This window comes from Chiloscyllium plagiosum, unplaced genomic scaffold, assembly GCF_037043375.1.
Source record: "Chiloscyllium plagiosum isolate Xiang-an unplaced genomic scaffold, Cpla_swu_hap1 HiC_scaffold_39, whole genome shotgun sequence".
NCBI classification, from domain to species: Eukaryota; Metazoa; Chordata; class Chondrichthyes; order Orectolobiformes; family Hemiscylliidae; genus Chiloscyllium; species Chiloscyllium plagiosum.
The window spans coordinates 22,989,334-23,012,397 of record NW_028270177.1 but is presented as its reverse complement, the minus strand read 5'-3'; the positions used below and the strand labels follow the sequence as shown (position 1 = coordinate 23,012,397).

Sequence of the window (23,064 nt, the reverse complement as noted above, 5' to 3'; positions counted from 1 at the left end):
TATATCCTAACCCTGAATTTACATTTTCTTTCAATTTCTCTCCTCTCTCCCATTATGAATTCTTTAACCATGAGACTCACCTGTTCCCCAGACTCTGTGCTACCAGGTTACTGATGACACCGCTTTCTTCACCATAAATTAATATCAGAAAATTAACAACAAATAATGGCAATGAATAAGAACAAATCCCTAGGAGCGCTTGGAATTCCTGAGGTTTTGGAGGATCTAGCTGAGAACATTGCAGATGTTCCAGCCTGACTCTCATAAGTTCTCAATTAAGGCTGTTGACCCTTGGAAAAGTGCAGCATGGTTTGCTAAAGTGATACTTGGGTTTGAAGAGTTTAATTTGGGTAAGAACAGATTACTCAAGGGAGGACTGCATAACGTAATGGAATTTAGAGGTTTAAGGGATGATTTGATCAAAGTTTTAGCTCGTGGGTCTAAAGGGATCAAAGAGAATGGGGCGAATAGGGGAACAGGTTGGATGATCAGCCATGATCATGTTGAATGGTGGAGCAGACTCAAAGGGCCAAATTCCTGAAGAAGGGCTTATGCCCAAAACGTCGATTCTCCTGTTCCCTGGATGCTGCCTGACCTGCTGCGCTTTTCCAGCAACACATTTTCAGCTCAAAGGGCCAAATGGCCTATTCTTGCTCCTATTTTCTATCTCCCAAACTATATTGGGAACTGATAGAAATTGTTCCTTTTCATTTACACTGCTCATTGGGGAATCTAGACTAGGACTTTCCTCAAGTCTTAAGACTAAGGTTTATTGCTTGAAAATTAGAGCTAGAACTTTTAAGGGTGAGGTTAAGCAACACTTTAACAATCAGTGAGTGTCCCAACTCTCGCCAAGTTCCCCCTTCATTAATTATCCTGGTGCTAGCTGAACTACATTGTTTCCTGGTTCACAACTCCCCAGTTTCAAAATCCTCATCCTGTTTGAAAGTCTCTTGGTGGCCTCAACTCTGGCCTCATCCCCATCTCTGATTTTAATTGTTATAACATTAGTGGCTGTGTTGCCAATTATTTTGACTGTAAGCTCTGTAATTCATTCCTAAACCTCTCTACCTCTGTTCTCTTTATGATGTGCCTTAGGAACTACCACTGGGACCAATCTGACTTTTTATCTCCTTATTCAACTCAGTGCAAAGCTTGTTCTGTAATGTTGTTGTGAAAGTTATGGGTGTTGTACAAATGAAAGGTATTATTGTAACGATTACAACAAACGAGAATTCTGTTTTCAATAATTAATTTTGTATAATGGAATTAAGTGACTTATAAGCTGAGAGAAGTAGGCTGCACACTTCCATGTACAGTACGTTTGCAGCTTTTCATTCATTGGTATATGTCTATTTATTGATGTATATGAAATGATTTGTCATTCTTTTTAATAAGAATAAGAAATATCTCTAACTGGAAATTCAATGATGATATATCCAACTCTGAAACCAGATTCGCTGTCAAAAATTCTGAACAATGTTGTTGAGTCATCCAGCATTTTTCCTCCAAGTATCCAGCCCTTTCTTGATGGTAGGGCGCAGTTTCATAAGAGATGACAGCCATCAATCTTGCACAGATGTCCATTTATTGATGGTGAACCATGATAGTGGGTTTCAGCAGTTGGTGTCATATCCCCACAATTTCTGGCAACAGTGAATAAAAAACATCAGTAGTTGGAACCTTGGCTGGTTTATTTGTTCACCTGCCATAACCAAGCGATGTGGAGTTAAATTGCGATGATCAACTGCTGTCTTGGCCGAAGTCAACTATCTCAGCATCCATGTACAATTTTTTTACCCTGAAATTTGGCACTGAAATTACAGTTTGCAATTAGCCCACTTCCATTTGATGTAATGCCAGCAGCATCATGACACCTTTGTGCTATCTGCTTACGAGCATTTTCCTACAGAGTCATAGAGATGTACAGCATGAAACAGACCCCCCAGTGCAACTTATCCATGCCAACCATATATCTTAAATAAATCTAGTCCCATTTGCCAGCATTTGGCCAATATCCCTCTAAACTCTTCCTATTCATATACCCATCCAGATGCATTTTAAATGTTGTAATTGTACCAGCCTCTCCATTTCCTCTGGCAGCTCATGCCATACATGCACCATCCTCTACGTGAAAATGTTGCCCTTTTAAATGTTTTCCCTTTCACCTTATGCCTTCTAGTTCTGGACTCCCCCACCCAGTGAAAATACCTTATCTATTTATCCTATCCAAGCCCCTCATGATTTTATAAATCTCTATAAGGTCACCCCTCAGCCTCCAAGTAAAAAAGCCCCAACCTATTCAGCCTCTCCCTGTAGCTCAAATCCTCTAACCCTGGCAACATTCTTGTAAATCTTTTCTGAACTCTTTCAAGTTTCACAACATCCTTCCTATAGCAGGGAGACCAGACTTGAATGTAGCACTCCAAAAGTAGTCGAACCAACGGAATGTATAGCTGCAACATGACCTCCCAACTCCTGTGCTCAATGCACTGACCAATAAAGACAAACATACCAATTGCCTTCTTCACTATCCTATCTACCTGCAGCTCCACATTCAAGGAACTATGAACCTGCACTCCAAGGTCTCTTTGCTCAACAACACTCCCTAGGACCTTACCATTAAGTGTGTAAGTCCTGTCCTGATTTGCCTTTCCAAAAAACACTTCACATTTATCTAAATTAAACTCCACCTGCCACTCCTCGGCCCATTGGCCCATGTGATCAAGATCCCGTTGTACTCTGAGGTTACCTTCGCTGTCAATTACACCTCCAATTTTGGTGTCTTCTGAAAACTTACAAACTATACCTCTCATGTTCGCATCCAAATCATTTATATAAATGACAAAAATCAGTGGACCCAGCACCGGTCCTTGTGGCACACCACTGGACACAGGCCTCCAGTCTAAAAAGCAACCCTCCACCACCAGCCTCTTGCTTCTAGCTTCGAGCCAGTTCTGTATCCAAATGGCTAGTTCCCCCTTTATTCCATGTGATCTAAATTTGCTAACAAGTCTACCATGTGGAACCTTGTCAAATGCCTAACTGAAGTCCATATAGATCATGTCCAATGCTCTGCCCTCATCAGTCCTCTTTGTTACTTCTTCAAAAAACTCAATCAATTTAGTGAGACACGATTTCCCATGCACAAATCTGTGTTGACTGTCCCTAATCAGTCCTTGCCTTTCCAAATACATATAAATCCTGTCCCTCAGGATTTCCTCCAACAACTTGTTTACCACTGATGGCAGGCTCACCGCTCTGTAGTTCCCTGGCTTTTCTTTACCACCTTTCTTAAATCAGGGCACCACATTAGCCAATGTCCAGTCTTCCAGCACCTCGCCTGCGGTTATCGATTATACAAATATCCCAGCAAGGGGCCCAGCAATCACTTCCCTATCTTCCCACAGACTTCTAGGGTACACCTGATCAGGTGTTGGGGATTTATCCACCCTTACGAGTTTTAAGATGTCCAGTACCACCACTTCTGTCATATGGACCTTTTTCAAGTTATCACTATTTATTTCCCCATGTTCTCTATCTTCCATATCCTTCTCCACCCTAAATGCAAAATACTTGTCTAGTCTCTTCCCCTATCACATGCAGTCCCACATGTAAATGGCCTTGCTGATATTTATGAGGCCTTATTCCCTCCCTAGTTACCTTTTTGTCCTTAATGTATTTACAAAATCCCTTTGATTCTCCTTAACCTTATTTGCCAAAGCTATCTCATGTCCCTGTTTTGCCCTTTTGATTTCCCTCTTAAGTACATCCTCTCAGGATTCACTTGATCTCTGCTGTCTATCCCTGACATATGCCTCCTTCTTAGTCTTGGCCAAACCCTCAATTTTTCTAATCATCCAGCATTCCCTACGTCTACCAGCCTTGCCCTTCACCCGAGCAGGAATATACTGTCTTTAGACTCGCGTCATCTCATTTTTGAAGGCTTCCCATTTTCCAACCGTCCCTTTACCTGCAAACATCCACCCCAATCAACTTCTCAAAGTTCTTGCTGAATACCATCAAAATTGAGCTTCCTCCAATTTAGAGCTTTAACTTTTAAATCTGCTGTCTTTCATGTAGCCAGTACTAATTGATACTGTGCATCAGCAGAGGATGAGTACTGCACCTCTCAAAGGGGAGATGCATTGTGGCTGGGCAGGTGCTGGGACCTTCTTGTGAGCAGAATCTGACCTGGGAAAGGTACAACAATGTGTACACATGGAAGAGTGTGGCAGCCAGGTTTCCCAACGCTGGACTTGGAGGTTTTGTTGGAGAAGATGGAAAGAAGCAGAGACCTCCTCTATCTCTGGGAGGACACCTGTCAAAAAAGCAATGTGAGTGGGTGTATGCAGAGATCAAAATCAGATATGCAGCTCCAAGGACCTGGATACAGTGGTAAAAGAGCTTTACTAAACTCAAGGTCAGCAGTTCAAGAAGGCAGCTCACCATCACCTTCACCAGGGCATTTAGAAATGGGTAAAAAATGATGGTCTACCAACGATACCCCACATGCCATAAATGAATAACATAAAATCAGGACTCATACTTAACATGCAAATGGCTACACATTACACATTACACATTGAACTCTGTCAAAACCTTCCTGTCCAAATCTTAATTATTCAGCTATGCCAGTTACGTCATGCAAACAGCACTCATTGACTAACTCCCAGCTCTCTGGAGAAACTAGAGTACTAGTCAATGCAGTGGGTACTATGGGACAATAGAGAAACTGCATGTTTTAAGCCTACAAAAAAGACAGCACTGGTCTCTTCTGACTGACCACCTGCAGTAAACCTGCAGTCAGTGCCATGGAACATGGCGTCATGCACCACATAACCCGAGGGTTTGACAGAACTTGGAGTCCATCCTTTTCAACTGTTGGGATAGTTGCAGATCTAATCACGACGCACCATTAGATTAGTAACCATCAGCTTCCAGCAAAATTTGGTGAGTGCAGCACTCGAAACTTAAGATGAAGTTTTGTAGGCTCTACTCCAAGGGCCAGGTACACACAGGTCCAGAAGCAACTGGCTTGTGCAGAAGTTTTGAAATCGGAAAAAGTACTTGAGCATTTACCATACCACTTTCTGTGGACTCAGGAAACGTCAAATAATTTTCAAAGCAACCAGAATACATGAAAAGACCTGTATATGATTGACAATTCCTGTGGATAACACTAATGAAGGAACCATTGCTGCTTCATAATAAATGTTTATCTGTGTTGACCCACTGTTAATTCCTACATTAGTGTAATCCTGTCTTTAAAAATGTATCAGTTATGTTCAATAGTTGATATGCATATAGACTTTCAAAAGATGTTTGATAACAGGCTTGTCAGCAAATTTGAAGCCAGTGGAATAAAAGGCACAATAGCAGCGTGGATATGAAGTTGGCTGAGTGACAGAAAACAACTTAAGGGTGAACTGCTGTTTTTCAGACTAGAGGGAGTTACGTGATGGTGTTCTGTAGTATGCTAGTGCTGGTACACTGCTTTTCATGAAATACATTAATGAGCTGGGCAATGTTTCAAAACCTGCAGATAACACAGAAGCATTCTGTCACAGGAGGTATAGTTAGTAAGTTTGCAGGTGACACCAAAATTGGAGATGTAGTGGACAGCAAAGAAGGTTACCTCAGATTACAACAAGATCTTGATCAAATGGGCCAATGGGCTGAAAAGTGGCAGATGGAGTTTAATTTAGATAAAGGCAAGGTGCTGCATTTTGGGAAAGCAATTCTTAGCATGACTTATACACTTAATGGTAAGGTCCTACAGAGTGTTGCTGAACAAAGAGAGCTTGGAGTGCAGGTTCATAGCTCCTTGAAAATGGAGTCGTAGGTAGATAGGATAGTGAAGAAGGCGTTTGGTCAGAGCATTGAGTATAGGAGTTGGAGATCATGTGGCTGTACAGGATGTTGGTTGAGCCACTTTTGGAATATTGCTTGCAATTCTGGCCTCCTTCCTATTGGAAGGATGTAGTGAAATTTGAAAGGGTTCAGAAAAGATTTACAAGGATGTTGCCAGAGTTGGAGGATATCAGCTAAACACAGAGGCTGAATAGGCTGGGGCGGTTTTCCCTGGAGTGTCGGAGGCTGAGGGGTGACCTCATAGAGGTTTATAAAATCATGAGGGACATGGATAGGGTAAATAGACAAGGTTTTTTGCATGGGATGAGGGAGTCCAGAACTAGAGGGCATAGGTTTAGGGTGAGAGGGGAAAAATATCGAAGGAACCTAAGGGGAAACTTTTTCTCACACAGGATGGTATGTGTATGGAATGAGCTATCAGAGGAAGTGTTGGAGGCTGGTACAATTGCAACATTTAAAAGGCATCTAGATGGATAAATGAATAGGAAGGGTTTGGAAAAGGGCCAAGTGCTGGCAAATGGGACTAGATTAGGTTGGGATATCTGGTCAGCATGGATGAGTTGGACCAAAGGATCTGTTTCCGTGCTGTACACCTCTATGACTATGTCATTGTGTACAGTGAGAAGGTTAGCGATAAGCTTCAAGAGAACATGGCAGGTATTTGAATTGGTGCACATGTGGCAGATGAGATTTCACACAGAAAATTGTGCAGTGATGCATTTCATTAGGAAGAACAGATATAAAGTAAAGTAATGGATGTGTAGAAACAGAGAATCTAATGCAGAAATTATTGAATGTGGCAGAGCAAGTTGAAGAGGTGGTAAAAATTGAATCTTGGATCCTAGGCCTGTTACATCTAGTTGGTGGGGTGGGGCTGGTGAAATGGGTCCCCTCTTTTTAACCCTCTTTAGTTGACCACAGCAAAAATTTTTATTTCCTTCTAGCATGAAGCTAGTTCGCACTTCAAATAAAATCTATTACTAGTCAAAATTAAGGTGACAATAGCAAGGTTTATTGTGTGAAAGAAAGAGGAATTTTCCTAGTTACTAACTTCAGGAACACTAACAGAATGTGGCATAAGCACATAGACAAATACGGGTCTGATGTTTAAAAAGGGACAGTATCTAGTGCAAACAGAAAGATTTGCAAATTTTAAAAAGAAAGTCTTTCGAGCCATTGAGGTGTTAGACTTTAACCTAAGACTGCAGTTGTTTAATTAAAATGTCCTGTGCAGTTATGAAATTTATAGATTTTTAAAAAGTTTCCAGTGATCAGTGCTCTGCCAATTTGCTTTTCACCTTGTGGTGTTTTCTGAAAGACTGAGAGAAAAAGAGAGAAACCTTCACATTCTGCTGTTACAAATCCATCATTCTTCTCTCCTCTCTGCCCAAAATTAGTGGCCTGGAATATAATTTTTTTGTGCATTCCTTGTTTGCCCTCATTGGTCTTTTTTCAAGCTGGAAAATCTACAGGCAACTTTCATACAAATATTGAACTCCCAGCAAAGTGTAAATCTGAGAGCTCTGATTTTCTCTGCTTTTAATAATCTGCAGATGTCTGAACAAATACTCCTCGTCTGATGTTGCACAAACAGAAGTTTTCTACTGACATAACTGTGCTTTCCCTGAAATATTCTCTGCTCTTTATGCAGAGAAACTATATTTGCTTCTGACCCCAGTCTGGTCTGCAATGACCTATCCAAGAACTTTTAATCTCTGTGTTTTTTAATGCTAAAATCGATTGTTGATTATCTTGAACCCGAATCAGGCTAATACCCTTCAGAAATAAAAACTAACCCCACTATTTTAATAATACATTTTTAAACCAGATACATTTCATCACAGTAGATTGAGATAGACTATTCCCATTGGTAAAAGGATTGAAAAACTGAGAGTATGGTATTTAAGGTGAACCAACCAAGGTAAAGTCGTTATAGTCTTATTAGAAGTACTAATTTTAATTAGTTGTTTATGGTTCACTCATCCTGAAGTTCAAGATTATTGCAGAGGGTGGTGCATGTATGGAATGAGATGCCAGAGGAAGTGGTGGGGACGTGTACAATTACAACATTTAAAAGGTGTCTGGATTCATACGTGAATAGGAATAGTTAAGAGTGATATGGGCCAAGTGCTGGCAAATGGGACTAGATTAATTTAAAATATCTGGTTGGCATGGACGAGTTGGACCGAAGGGTCTGTTTCTATGCTGTAAAACTCAAAGACTCTATAATTCAGGCCTGTCCTTGGCATAGGATGGGTCAAAATGGAGAAGCTTCAGTTGGGAAGGCATCAAAGACATTGCTTCTGCATGTTCCTGATGAAGTCTCAAAGTTAAGGTTTTGGAAACCAAACACAAACCTCCCAACAACTTATCTCCCTTACCTTCAAAACCTACCTGCTCCTCATAAAAGAGTATCGATTACACAGTGGATTTATTAGCTATCTCTGAATGCATCGAATTAGAGCAAACTCCTGAGGGACTGCGTAAGGAGAAGGAATGTTAGTAGTATAGATTTGGGGAGCTGCTTGATTTCCCCTTCTCAGACAATGCAATGGGAAAGAAATTCGGAGCACTGAGGAGCTTACGGTTTTGGAATCAGTATTGGAGTACAGCAATAGTTAATGACAGCAAGTTGGAGAATGATCAACAATCATATGCTGTGAAAACCATTTGGCAAAAAAGCCAATTCTAGGATCTGTTCTATTTGAATTTGCAGACATGACAGAGAGTTAGATGTTGAAGTAGTTTAGCTGCTTGAATTCAAAACCAGTTCAGATGTTAAACTTCACCTCTTGCTTGTAAAGGTTACATGGAAATCAAATTTGGGAAATCTAACTTTTCCTAATGGACCCACATCTGTAATACAAAACTGTCTCTACTTTGGCTATAATTAGTTAAGTCACTCAGATGACACAGTACAGTTGGTGTCTGGAATAAAAGAGTGTTTGCAGACTTAATCTAGGGTGTTTTCCAAGACATGGCCCTGAGATGTGCAGAGGCAAATTCATTCTATAAAGGGCTAAATACCCTCAGTACTCAGCACTGACATTGAATGCACTAACCTAAAAAGGACCTAAAAAGGAAAGAAAATATGATCTCTTCTGAGCTTTCCCTGCTTCATACCTCTGCAGAACCCAAGTCATCATGTCATGATTTAATTTCTCTAGTGGTTGATGCCGTGTATGAAGGGGATCAATAGATGCATCCTTGTAATTTTTTTTTCTGTACACTTTTGAGTTTAATACCATCCTTCCTATAGCAGAGTGACCACTTTTTGCACACACACTTAGCAGGATGCTAAATATTCACTTACCCTTGATGGATAGGTTCCCACCCTCCAGTGCATTTTTAATGGGTGAGTACCAAAACTGCATAGCCCTTGTGTCAAGTCGGCGAAGTACTCTCATGTGGCAAAGCTTATGGAAAAACAAGCAACTTCTCAATTTCTATTTTTAGCTGTACCCATGTGTGTATCAGAAAAAGGTGATGTCTGATTTATTCAAAACAACATTCAGCACTGATAACTTTACTGTTATTCCTACCAAAAGGTCTGTGCCTCCGCTGCTCTGGAAATAATCCAATTGTCTAAAATCACTTGCCATAAGTATGGTTTCATGCAGGTAAATCCACACCTGTGTGCTCCTTTTAATATCCCTTGCTTAATGGCGCACATGCACAGTGTTATCCACTTGTGACCAAGCCGTTGTCTCGTTAGTATAGATCAGTTTTCAGAATGGTAATGGTGAATGGAACCTGGTCCAGGAAAGAAATTGACACTCAAAGTTGTTCTTTAAAATTAATCAGAACTTTAACTCTGCACAGACAGTACATAAGCTAAGGATTATAAAACAATTCCACTAAATGCGTATCTGAAAATATTGACGAGTTATTTTTAAACGCATATCTTGATTTCTCTGATCTGCAGAGAAAGTTTTACTCTATAGAGTATTGACACTGTCTTTAATATCAATATTTTAGTGAATATGAATCAATTATATGTTTTGATCAGAATTATAGAATAGAGTTGGAATTGATATATGCTCTACCATAACAATGTAAAACCTAATCTTCGCAGAACAATAACCTATCAAAATGACTTTTGATTGTAAATAACAAAATTATTTGTCAGTACTTCTCATAGCCTTCTCATAGCCTCTAGCCTTCTCATACTTCTCATAGCCTCTACAGCGGCTTAGTTTTGACAAATTAGCTTTAACCCACTCAAAATGTTTTTTTGTTTACAAGTTTAATGCCACTGTGACTGCAGAAATATTTTGACTGATCTGCAAGCGTGCATAATTGTATTTTGCTCAAGACAGTAGGAAGTCATAAAGGTAACTTAGACATTCAAACCTGATGAGCTGGTGTAATAATCACTTGACATTTGAACAATTTACTCTTCCTAACTTCACTCCTTGTTAAGTCCGTTTGCCCTAATGAATTGTCATGTGAGGCACTGGATTGATGATTTGGGCTCTTATCCAAAATAATTATAAGTTTATTGTTGTGAAAATATAAAATAACTTTTCTTTTTCCTTTAGATGTCACGACGATGATGCAGCAAAGAAGAAAGTCAATTTGGTGTTTGAGAAAATCCAGACTTTAAAATCAAAAAGTCCACTCAGCTTGGAAGAACAAAAGGACAAAAGAGTGAGTTAATTTTGTGGCATGTTTAAGTATAATTACCTCCTCAGTTTGTCCTGGACAGTCAACTCTACCTGCCATTTATTTGTAACTTTAACATTTTAGAGTCATAGTGTCAAACAGCACAGAAACAGACCCTTCTGTCCAATTAGTTCTGATGAAGGGCTTATGCCCGAAATGTTGAATCTCCTGCTCCTCAGATGCTGCCTGACCGGCTGTGCTTTTCTAGTGCCACACTCTTCAACTCTGACCTCCAGCATCTGCAGTCCTCCCTTTCTCCACCCTGACCACGTTCCCAAACTAAACTAGTCCCACTTGCCTGCATTTGGACCATATCTCTCCAAACCTTTCCTATTAATGTACTTATTGAAATGTATACTAAACGCTGTAACTGTACTTCCTCTGGCAGTTATTTCCACACACGAACCACTCTGTGGGGGAAAACATGTTGCCCCTCATGTCCTTTTTAAAGCTTTCTCCTCTGTCCTTAAAAAAAAAAAAGCCTTCTAGTTTTGAACTCTCTGCAACTTAGGGAAAAGATCTTTGCAATTCACCTTATCTAAGCCCCTCATGATTTGATGAACCTTTATAAGGTCACCCTTCAACCTCCTATGCTCCAGTGAAAATGTCCCATCCTATCCAACCTATTTTGTATAACTCAAAAACCACCCCCACCCCCCCACCAATTCCTGGCAAAATCCTGATAAATCTTTTTTTGAATCCTCTCCAGTTTAATAATATCCTTCTTATAAGAGGGCAACCAAAACTTTATAAACCATTTTTGTAAATGACCTGGATGAGGCGTAGAACGGTGGGTTAATAAATTTGCAGATGATACCAAGGTCGGTGGAGTTATGGACAGTGCTGAAGAATGTTGCAGGTTACAAAGGGACATAGATAAGCTGCAGAGCTGGGCTGAGTGGCAGCAAATGGAATGCGGGAAAGTGTGAGGTGATTCACTTTGGAAGGAATAACAGGAATAGAGAGTACTGGGCTAAGGGTAAGGTTCTTGGTAGTGTGGATGAGCAGAGAGATCTTTGTGCCCATGTACATAGATCCCTGAAAGTTGCCACCCAGATTGATAGGGTTGTTTAGAAGGCGTACGGTGTGTTAGGTTTTATTGGTAGGAGGATTGAGTTTCGGAGCCATGAGGTCATGTTGCAGCTGTACAAAACTCTGGTGCGGCTACACTTGGAGTATTGCGTTCTGGTCACCGCATTATTGGTAGGATATGGAAGCTTTGGAAAGGGTGTAGAGGACATTTACCAGAATGTTGCCTGGTATGGAGGGAAGGTCTTATGAGGAAAGGCTGAGGGACTTGAGGCTGTTTTGTTAGAGAGAAGAAGGTTAAGAGGTGACTTAATAGAGACATACAAGATGATCAGAGGATTAGATAGGGTGGACAGTGAGAGCCCTTTTCCTCAGTTGGTAATGGCTAGCACGAGGGTACATAGCTTTAAATTGTGGGGTGATAGATGTAGGACTGATGTCAGAAGTAGTTTCTTTACTCGGAGAGTAGTAAGGGTGTGGAACACACAGCCTGCAGCAATAGTAGACTCGCCAACTTTAAGGGCATTTAAATGGTCATTAGATAAACATATGGATCATATGGAACAGTGTAGGTTGAGTGTGCTTCTGACTGGTTCACAGGTCAGTGCAGCATCGAAGGCCAAAGGGCTTGTACTGTGCTGTAATGTTCTATGTTCTGTGTTCTAGAACTGCAAACAGTACTTCTTCAATGTCCTGTAGAACCTCAACTCCTACACTCAAAGATCTGAGCAAGTGTGCTGAATGTCTTCTTAACCACCCTGAATATCTGATGCAAATTTCAATTAATTATCTGCCTAAACCCTTAAGTCTCTCTGTTCTATAACACTATCAGGGCCCTACCATTAATTGTATTAGTTCTGTCCTTGTTTGTTTTACCAAAATGCAATACCTCATGTTTATCCAAATTAAACTTTATCTGCCACTCTTCAGCCCATTCACACGATTGATCAAGATCTTTTTGTAATGGTAGATAACCTTCAATGTCAACTGCGATAATATTAAATTTCCCAGTCTCTCACTCATTATTGCAGCCAAAGTACAATCGAAGAAATGCCATAACATACGCAGCAGTCAGTGTTATTAAGCAAACATCAGTACTCAATTGCAAGACTGCTTGAAATTCTTGCTTGGAACTCCAGAAGAGCTAGAAAATACAACAGTTGTCAAAAAGAATCACATTTCTACAACTGGTTAATGAACTTCCAGGAACAAAACATTACTGATTCCATGTTGCATTTATGAAGTCATGGGCATCTGACAATCATGTCAAATACTGTTAACAGAAAATTGGATATCAGTCATAGCACAGAGTTTACACCAAGCAGAAATTCTTAACTATTCAATTTGAAAAATAAATTGGATTTTATAATGTTCAACTTTGGTGAATCATTGATGGCTTGCTTTCTGTGAAAGAATTGTAAGCTAAGTGCTATATAGTCCTCCAGAATGCAATCAGACAAAAGGCGGGCTATATTTTTCTGATCTAGTGGAACAGCAGTGCAAGCTATAGCAATTTTAATACGTTATTATTTGAATATGTCTTAGATGAAGCAGCAATATGAGCTGCTCCACTTTTTAAAAACATCAATTTTAATAAGATTTTGCATGTATGTAACAGTGGTTACAATCATTCTCAGTGAGGGAACTGTATGAGGAAATCAGGTTTTATTTAGTGGACAAATGAATAGTATAATATAGTAGATAGGGAGGCATGGTGGCTCTCATGGTGGTTCATATCCCACTGTCCACAGATGTGCAGATTAGGTGAATTGGCCATGCTAAATTGCCCATAGTGTTCAGGGATGTGTGGATTAGGTGCATTAGTTTTCGGAAATGTAGAGTAATAGGGTAGGAAACAGATTTGGGTGGAATACTTTTCGGAGGGTTGGTGTGGATGTGTTGGGCCGAATGGCCTGTTTCCACACTGTAGGATTCTATGAAGTTCTATGAAATAAATCAAAAGGAATTATTAAAACTAAAATTCTCAAACGATGTCCATTGGTACTACTATTTATATTTGCTTACATTTGTCATGCCATCATGTTCTATTGGGAAAGTGAGGACTGCAGGTGCTGGAGGTCAGAGTCAAAAAGGGTGGCGCTGGAAAATCACAGCTGGTCTGGCAGCAGCTGGAAAATCACAGCTGGTCTGGCAGCATCTGAGGAGCGGGAGAATCAATGTTTTAGGAATAAGCCCTTCATCAGGAATTTGGAAAGGGGAAGGGGACTGAGAGATAAACAGGAGGGTGGAGGATGGACTGGGGAGAAGTTGTCTGGAATGTAGATGCAGCTGGGGGGTAATCATGTTAGGTTGGACGGGAGGGTGGAGAGGATAGGTGGGAAGGAAAATAGACAGGGCAGTTCAAGAGGGCCGTGCTGAGTTGGAGGGTTGGATCTGGGATGAAATAGAGGGAGGGGAGAGAAGGAAACTGGTGAAAGCAACGTTGATGTCATGTGGTTCAAGGGTCCCAAGGTGGAAGATGAGGCATTCTTCCTCAAGGCGTTGGGTGGCTTGCATTTGGTGGTGGAGGAGGCCCAGGACTTGCATGCGGAGTGGGAGGAGGAGCTGAAGTGGACGGCCACAGGGTTGTGGGGTTGTTTGGTGCGTGTGTCCCACTCCTGGCACCTTCCCTTGCCTCTGCAAGAGGTGTAAAACCTGCGTCCATCTCCCCCTGACCTCCGTCCAAGGCCCCAAAGGATCCTTCTATATCAGGCAGAGATTTTCCTGCACATCCAAACACCTCATCTACTGTGTCCGTTGCTCTGGTCCCTAGACAGGATGCTAACTCACTGAGCATTTCAGGGAACATCTCCTGGACACACGCACTAAACAACCCCACTGTCCTGTGGCCGTCCACTTCAACTGCCCCTCCCACTCCGCCAAGGATATGCATGTCCTGGGCCACCTCCACAGCCAAATTGAAGCCACCCGACACCTGGAGGAAGCATGCCTCATCTTCTGACTTGAGATCCTTCAACTACATGGCATCAATGTTGATTTCATCATTTTCCTTGTCTCCCCTCCCCCCACTTCATCCCAGATCCAACCTTCCAACTCATCAACGCCCTCTTGAACTGTCCTACCTGTCTATCTTGCTTCCCAACTATCTGCTCCACCCTCCCCTCCCAGCTATCAGCATCACTTCTCCCTTGCATCTACATATCGCCTTCCCAGCTACCTTCCTCCTAGCCCCACCCCCAGCCTCCTATTTATCTCTCAACCCCCTTCAAGCATCACCACCACCCCACCCTACATTCCTGATGAAGGGCTTATGCCCAAAACAATGATTCTCCTGCTCCTCAGATGCAGCCTGACCTGGTGTGCTTTTCCAGCACCACACTTTTCGACACCCTTGTACTATTGCTGTTTTGAACTATTTAAATTGCTCTTATATAAGGCAGGAATATTTTACTAAGAAAGAAAGGCCAGCATGTGTGTAGAACATTTCATGACTCTAAAAATGTCAAATTGTAGTTTTGAGGGTCTTGTTAATTTTGAATGTTTTGAGTGTTTTAGTGAGATTATCTTCGCTTTTGTTTCTTTTTATAAACAACTTACTTCTAGCTAGAGGCAGAATTTATCCTACAGGTTAGTTATGCCACCAATTATTGATTTTGTTTCATTAAATAATGTGCATGAGTGCATTTGCTGGTGAAGTGGTGTTACCTTCTGAATGGGATCGTACTGATGTTTGAAGGAGAAAACGATTTCAGGGAGCGGGGGAGTTGGACTAACTGGATTTCTCTTTGAAAACGCTGGCACAGACTTGATGTGCCAAATAACTTTCTTCTGAGCTGTGCAGTCCTTTTCACTTCATGATTTTAGGTCATCAGTGTTTCTTAAAGTCCAATTCTGTTTCAAATAGCTCGTGGTGAAAACATCTTGGCATACACCTGTCACCTGTTCAGCCCTCGTGTCAGATTTCTGAAATATCTTCTTTCCCATGATTAGTTTTTTTTTATTTCTTGTGCAAGTTTTGTTTACGGATTTTAATCCTCTTGCCTGGAGATGTTGGCTTCACACAAGCCAGATTGGTATCTTCCCCTAAAGGCTTCTTTTTGTATCAGAGTCCGGACAGTACGTATTGATAAAGCAGGGAAGGGTGCAGTATCAGAGACTAGTCTGATTCTGTTCTACCCAAAATCCAGAAGGGGAACTTTACCACGTGTCAAGGAATAGTGATTAGACAGTGTGACTCATCCCAGCTCAGGTCACTGAGGTCACTTATCTCACCTGTCCTACCATCCAGCCAAGGTAAATTAATTTATCATAGACTGAATATTAAAACTGAAAGAACAATACTAATATTTCTTACACAATGTGATATTGAATTAAGTGGGAGAAAGTGAGGACTGCAGATGCTGGAGATCAGTCGAAAAATGTGGCTCTGGAAAAGCACAGCAGGTCAGGCAGCATCCGAGAGCAGGAGAGTTGATGTTTCGGGCATAATTAAATCGTCAATTTTACAGTTTAGCTGTGCAATGCATAGATGCGTCATCACACAGTTGGAAAATAGCAATGGAAATACAATTTGCCTTCCTTTATCAATGATGTGGAGGTGCCTGTGTTGAGCAGGGGGGGACAAAATCAGAAGTCACACAACACCAGGTTATAGTTCAACAGGTTTATTTGAAATCACAAGCTTTCAGCAGGTGAAGTCACTTGGTATAATCTGGTGTCATGTGGCTTCTGACTTCATCGAATACAAGGATTGAACCAGTTGATCCAATGGTGAATTTTAGCAAAACCCAAGGCTAGTCAGTAAGGCTGAGATTAAAATCAGAAAATGCTGGCAGTACTCAGGTCAAGCAGAATCTACAGAGAGAGAAGTAGAGTTGACCTTTCACAACAATGACCTTCCATTAGAATTTTCAATGTTCCAGCATGTACAGTTGTTTATTTTTGTTTAAGTCAGTTGTCTGGTTCATTTTGTTCTGTTGCTAGACATTTTGGGGAATTAACAAATAGTCTTTTGCATGGATCCAAACTTTGTCCATGTTTGGATTTGCTTTGACAAACTAAGGGCGCAGAGAGGGTAATTTGGAGGGATTACTATCTTGGCTGTTGCATCCTTATATTTGCTGGACAAGTAGCATTGCTGGGCTGCTTTAGATTCAGTAGTTGCAATATCTTCTATTTATATCTTCATCTTTTTTTTCTTCATTCATGTACTACAGTCAATATTGGCTGGGCAGGCATTTATTTCCTGTCCCTAATTATCCTTGAACTGTGTGACTTACTAGGCTATTTCAGATGAGTCAGAGACATTGCTGAGAGTCTGGAGTCACATGTCAATTAGTTAAAGATGACCAGTTACCTTCCATAAAAGGCATGGGATGTTTCATTGAAACATTCGCCAAAAGCACTTCACAGAAACATTCTAACAGGATGTGACACTAAGCAATACAAGGAGATATTAGGTCAGATGTCTAAGAACACTGGCCACAAGCAAGGCTTTAAGGAATTTCTTAAAGATAGAAAGTGAGGTACAGAGACAGAGAAGGAAAGTTCAGAGTTTGTGGCTAATACTTAGTTTCCAGATAATACCTTCCACCAGCAGCTGTCCAGAAGTCTCTGTTTCCTTATCAATCAGACAATGTACCTTTGTTTCCAGCCTAATGGTAAGAGTTGTGGAAGGCAGCTTGCCAAACCCTTTTACATTCCGGATGTTTGCATGCAATTGCATATCAGGTTTATTCATCATAAACTAATCAATCAAGGTCTGTGTGTGAGGGGCTTGCCAAAGAGGCATAGCTACAGAAGTGGTATGCTTTTGCCCTTGGGATATTACATTACAGGTTATAATAGACCATTACCTCTGTCTCTGCCACATTTCTTCATTCTGCCAAAAATACATCTCACAGTCTTGCTGTAGAAAGCCTGAACATTGTAGAAATTTCTAGAATGCAGCACATAAAACAAGAGGCTTTATATGTACCTAGATGCCTAAATCTCTAATTGATAAAAAGTATGCTGTTGGATTCTTTTTATTCTTGTTTGGTCATCACAGGCACGGTCAACAATTCTTGACCATTGCCAGTTGCCTTTAAACTTAGTGGCTTCAGAGGCCATTCAGAGGACAAGTAAGGGTCAACCACATTGTTCTGTGATCTGGAGCCATATGTAGACCAGATTAAGTAGGGGTGGCCTATTCCCTTCCCTGAAACCAAATGGACTTTCATGACAATCAGTACCGGATTTGTGATCGCCATTAGACCTTTTAGTTTAGTTTTTAATTCTAGAACTTTGAAATTGAATTCAACTTTTGCCATTTGCCATGGTGGTTTTCAAACTCATGATCCCAGAACATTAGCTTGGAGGTCTGAATTATTAATCCAATAGTATCATCAGTATTCCACTGCCTCCTCTTGTGGATTGTTAAAAAGTTTTCCGAGTATTTTCGTGTTTGTTGACTTTTTTTTTGCCTTCGCTACTAGGTTGACTTGACATTCCAATGAAAATGTGGTTAGAAGAATTGTCAAACTTTAAAACAGAACAAAAACAATTATTTTTATCAATGGTTGACTTTCAGAATGACAGTACTTCTGAATATAAAGCACTGCTGGAGCAGAAGAATGAACTTGAAAAGAAGACAGACGAAATGGAAAAGAAAGTAAATCAGCTTCAAAAAAAACTGGATGAACAAACTCTGGTAATGTCAATAACTTGGGGATGTTTGTTGCGTTACTTGTGGTGTCACAGATGCTGACTGACAGCTGGTATTTGTATTTCAGAAAGAGCAGAGTGCCACAGAACAAAAAAGTAGGACCAAAACTGATATGAAAAATCTGCAACAAGAAATGGCAGACATTTTAGAGGAAAACAATAGTTTAAGGGAGCAGCTTGCGAAATCCGATAAAGAGCTTCGAAACCAACTTGAGGAGTAAGTCAGCTGGTTTGATTTTGAATGTTTTTGAAACCAGAAATATTTTCTAATAGAATGATTATATTTTCTTATCACCATTGTAAAGGTCATAGCATAGCCTCTAAAATTCCATAGTGAAATAAAGTATTTGTACTTTCCAATTAGCATATTTTCATTCATTGTAACGGCATGGGATGAGGTTGACGTCAAAAAAGAGTGATAGAGGGAGGGTGGCTTTACAGGGCCTGCCTTGGAAGGATGGCAGTGGGAGATTGACATGTGAATGATCAATGAGGTAATAAGATTAGTTAAGTGTTAACATGATTGTAGATTTGTTGATTCTTATGTAAAAAGTTGAGTTCTAAATGCATTTAATGCACAATTTTCTGAACTTGTCACCAACCTCAGTTCTTTGTTTTTTTGGGTCATAAAAAAGTTGTCTTATCAATTATTTCAGATTTTTTTAACATATTCCACTTCCAGCTTCCTTTATCCAATTAAAGTGCAACTTAGCTCTGTTTACTTTCTCTGAGTTGTACCCCTCAGCATCTAATCCATTCTACTTAATAAAACAAAGAACTTCGGATGATGGAAATCTGAAAAAAAAACAGAAATTGCTGGAGAAACTCAGCAGGTCTGGAAGCATCTGTGGAAAGAAAGTTTTTCTTTAGTGCCCTAGAAATATTTCAGTTAATAAATGAAAAATTTGCAGATGTTTCTTTGGTCGTGGCTGCAAATAGTTGAGGCATGAGTGATGTTGCTGTGTTAGGCCACATTTAACCAGCCTGCCAGGTTTTACAGTGCTTCACCCTGACTGTACAGGCACCATGAAGACTTAGCTTTAATATTCACTATGAACATATTGAATAATTTGCCTGCACAGACTGTTGTTTCTTACACGAAGAAAGAACATGGACAGAATGCTGAAAAGTTACCATTGCATATCGTACAAATGAATATAATACAGAAATAATGTTCATTCCAATGCATTTTCTTTTGGAAGCCTGTAATATAATTTCAGGTGTGGAGCTTGCCAACTGAATGAAAGTTAATTACAAACCACAAGTTGACTTGAGTGGTATAGAATCTTAATTCTCTAGTTGGATTACATGCAAGTATTTCCAAATATTCAATGTTTCTTTTTTTGTCCATTTTTTGATCCTTGTATTGTTAGTGCTGTGCTATTGGTCAGTGACATTAAATTACTGGTAACAGCAACATTTTAAAATTATGAATTGTAGAGCATATCTTAATTGTCCCTATAATTTCCTAAATGCATGTAATACTTAACAGATTGTTGCAAAGTGGGAAGATGGTCATGGGATAAAATGATGATTGCTTTTGCTTTCTGTCAGGTTAGTACAAGTGAAGATGGAAAAAGAGCAATATCAAAGTGAAGTCCGGGATTTGCAGGATCAGCTCTCGGAAATGCATGATGAGCTGGATCATGCAAAAAACAGTGCCGACAATGAAGAAGAGAAAGAGACTTTGATAATGGTGGGTAGATTCAAATGCAGTGGTCAGTCTTCTTTCTCCATCACTGCCAACAATTGCGTAGCAAGCTCCCTTTCCATTTTACTAAATGCTGTGACTCTGAAGGGAAATGGAAGGCCAGATGTTTTTCGTAACCCTCCCTCCAAGGGTCCTACCCTTTCATTGAAAAAAATAATATTGTCACGTTAAGTCATTTCACCTTCTTGCTAAAGCAACTTCTCTCTTAGACCATTTCAGGAATTCAATTTCTCCTAAATTATGAAACCATGTTACAAACTGGGATTTGTAAATTTCCATGCTGGAAGAATGATTTTACAGGATCAAGTAGCTGCAAAAGTACACTCAGACTTAAAGTTTTCCCAGTCCCTAATTTGTCAATCGATCCTTTCCAATGTATGAGGAAATATTTCATGTTTGACTGTCATTTTCTTCTGGAAAAAAGGGAAAACTGAACAAGATGAATCCCTGAATTATCCTTGACCTTTAAAGTATACTGTGCTATACTTTGCTTAGATCCAAATTGTTTGTGGTTTAGATCGTCATTTTAAGTGGTATCTTTTTATCCTTCCATTAACATGGAAGGAACCATGTCTAAAGTATGCTGCAAACTCTTGTGTTTGCTTTACCAGGATATTTAAATTGTGCAAATAATTCTGGATGGCTGATTGATCCAGAGCTCCTCAGCTTTCAGGGCATAATATATTGATTCAGTGGCAGGATTGAACAGTTGAGTTGCCTTAGGCAATATAGGTAGCTAGCAATGATGGGCAGTAACTCTGAGAGTTGGATGTTGTGCTCAGAAGGCAATTACTGGATCAAGTTAAAGATGGAATTTTATTGTTTAAGGGAGGAATGTTTCAAAGTTCTGGACACAGTTCTGCATTGAAACAGCTCAAACTGTATACAAAGTTATATGCTCCTGTATTAGATTGTATCAGGCAATGGGACCCTGTGTGAGACCTGTCTGGCTATGTTGAAGGCATCTTGAAACCCATTGTACAGGGCAGCCCCAGCTTCTGTCATGACACTACAGGTTTCTTACAGAAACTCAGCAAACCACAGATCAGTCAAACCGGGACCACTCCTCATCACGATGGACATTTCAGCACTCAACACCAGCATCCCCCACAATGACAGCATCACAGCAACAGCCTCAGTACTCAACGCCAACAACTGTCAATCTCCAAGCACCATCCAACAACTCATCCGTTTTATCCTCGACCACAACATTTTCACCTTTGAGAACCAATTCTTCATCCACACACACACAACAGCCATGGGGAGCAACTTTTGTAGCCCGGAATGCCAACATTTTCATGCATAGGTTCAAACAAGACTTCTGTTCTACGCAGGACTCCAACCAACACTCTACACCAGGTACATTGATGACATTTTCTTCCTCTGGACCCATAGCAAGGAGTCACTGAAAACAACTACACAGTGACATCAACGAGTTTCATCCCACCATCAAACTCATCGGCATTCTTGGACACATGCATCTCAATCAAGAATGGACACCAGAGCACCTCACTCTACTGCAAATCCATAGACAACTCCATGATACTACACTTCTCCAGCTTCCACCCGAAACACATTAAAACAGCCATTCCCTATGGTGAAGCCCTACGTGTACACCGGATCTGTTCAGATGAGGAGGTATGTGACAGGCACCTGGAAGTACTCAAGGATGTCCTCACAAGAATGGGGTACAATGCTCAACTCATCGCCCACCAGTTCTGACGTGCCACAGTGAGAAACCCTAATGACCTCCTCAAGAGACAGACGTGAGTTGCAACCGACAGGGTACCCTTCGTTGTCCAGTACTTCCCAGGAGCCGAGAAATTATGCCATGTTCTGCGTGGCCTGCAACACATTATCAATGAGGACGAGCACCTCGCCAAGATCTTCCCCACGCCTCCACTTCTCGCCTTTAAACAACCACCAAACAACTATCACCAGATCATTGTTCATAGCAAACTGCTCGGTTTTCAGGACAGCACCATACAACCTTGTCACGGTAGGTGCTGCAAGACGTGTCAGAATGTTAACATGGATACCACCATTACACGTGGGGACACCACCCACCATGCAGGTACTCGTGTGACTCAGCCAACAATGTCTATCTCATACGCTGCAGGCAAGGATGCCCTGAGGCATGGTACATTGGCGAGACCGAGCAGAGGCTACAGCAACGGTTGAATGGACACTGCACAACAATCAACAGACAGCAGTGTTCCCTCCCAGTCGGAGAACACTTCAGCGGTCCAGGACATTTGACCATGGACCTTTGGGTGACTGTTCTCCAAGGCGGACTTCGGGAGAGGCAACAACGTAAAGTGGCCGCGCAGAGGCTGATAGCCAAGTTTGGTACCCATGGGGATGGCGTCAACTGGGACCTTGGATTCCTGTCACACTACAGCTGACCCCACTGCACTACACACAGACACCTGGACAGGCATATATATACACACACACACACACACACACACACACACACTCCTACATAGACATTCCTGCAGACACTCTCATACGGTCACACGTATACTCCCACACTCACATGCGCACAAGCACCCCCTCACAGACTTATACCCCTTTACACTAACTCGCACACATACACATTCTCTCAGACACTTGTAACTCAAATCCCCCCACCCACACACACACACACACACACACACACACACACGTTTGTGGAGTGAATTTGTACTTGCAGAATTACGTTTTATTTTGCTCAAAGACTGCATGAATCCATTTAAGATTCTGTAAATCCGTTTTTTAGATTAGAATCAGTCTGACTATTGTGGCACAGACAGTCTCACACAGGGCACCTTACACCGTCAATGTATTATCTGGGCCAACATGACACCAATTGTTAAAGTTCATTTGAGAGTGTAACTTTAAAAAAGTTCTGCGATTTACGTATAAAAGAACTGAAATCAACATCATCTTTCTAAAAGATGAGAGACTTAACAAACAATTCAGGCCTTATTCAATATATAATTTCAGTTACATCACACTGTAAACTTTTCCTGTAAACTCTGTGCCTTATGATCTTATACTCCACAACCACCTGATGAAGAAACAGTGCTCGGAAAGCTAGTCCTTCCAAAATAAACTTTTGGACTCTAACCTAGTGT

General features: G+C 40.8%; 1 protein-coding gene across 5 annotated transcripts in view; it reads left to right on the top strand.

Annotated features, from left to right (window-relative positions):
• The window catches only part of cgnl1 (cingulin-like 1), a 145,123-nt gene that overhangs the window by 49,182 nt on the left and 72,877 nt on the right, over window positions 1–23,064 (top strand). For all 5 annotated transcript variants that reach the window (XM_043677460.2, XM_043677455.2, XM_043677456.2 and 2 more), the window contains 4 exons: window positions 10,416–10,524; window positions 18,101–18,220; window positions 18,303–18,451; window positions 19,789–19,930. In XM_043677460.2, coding sequence (XP_043533395.2) covers window positions 10,416–10,524; window positions 18,101–18,220; window positions 18,303–18,451; window positions 19,789–19,930 — 520 coding nt within the window. The remainder of the gene's footprint in view (window positions 1–10,415; window positions 10,525–18,100; window positions 18,221–18,302; window positions 18,452–19,788; window positions 19,931–23,064) is intronic.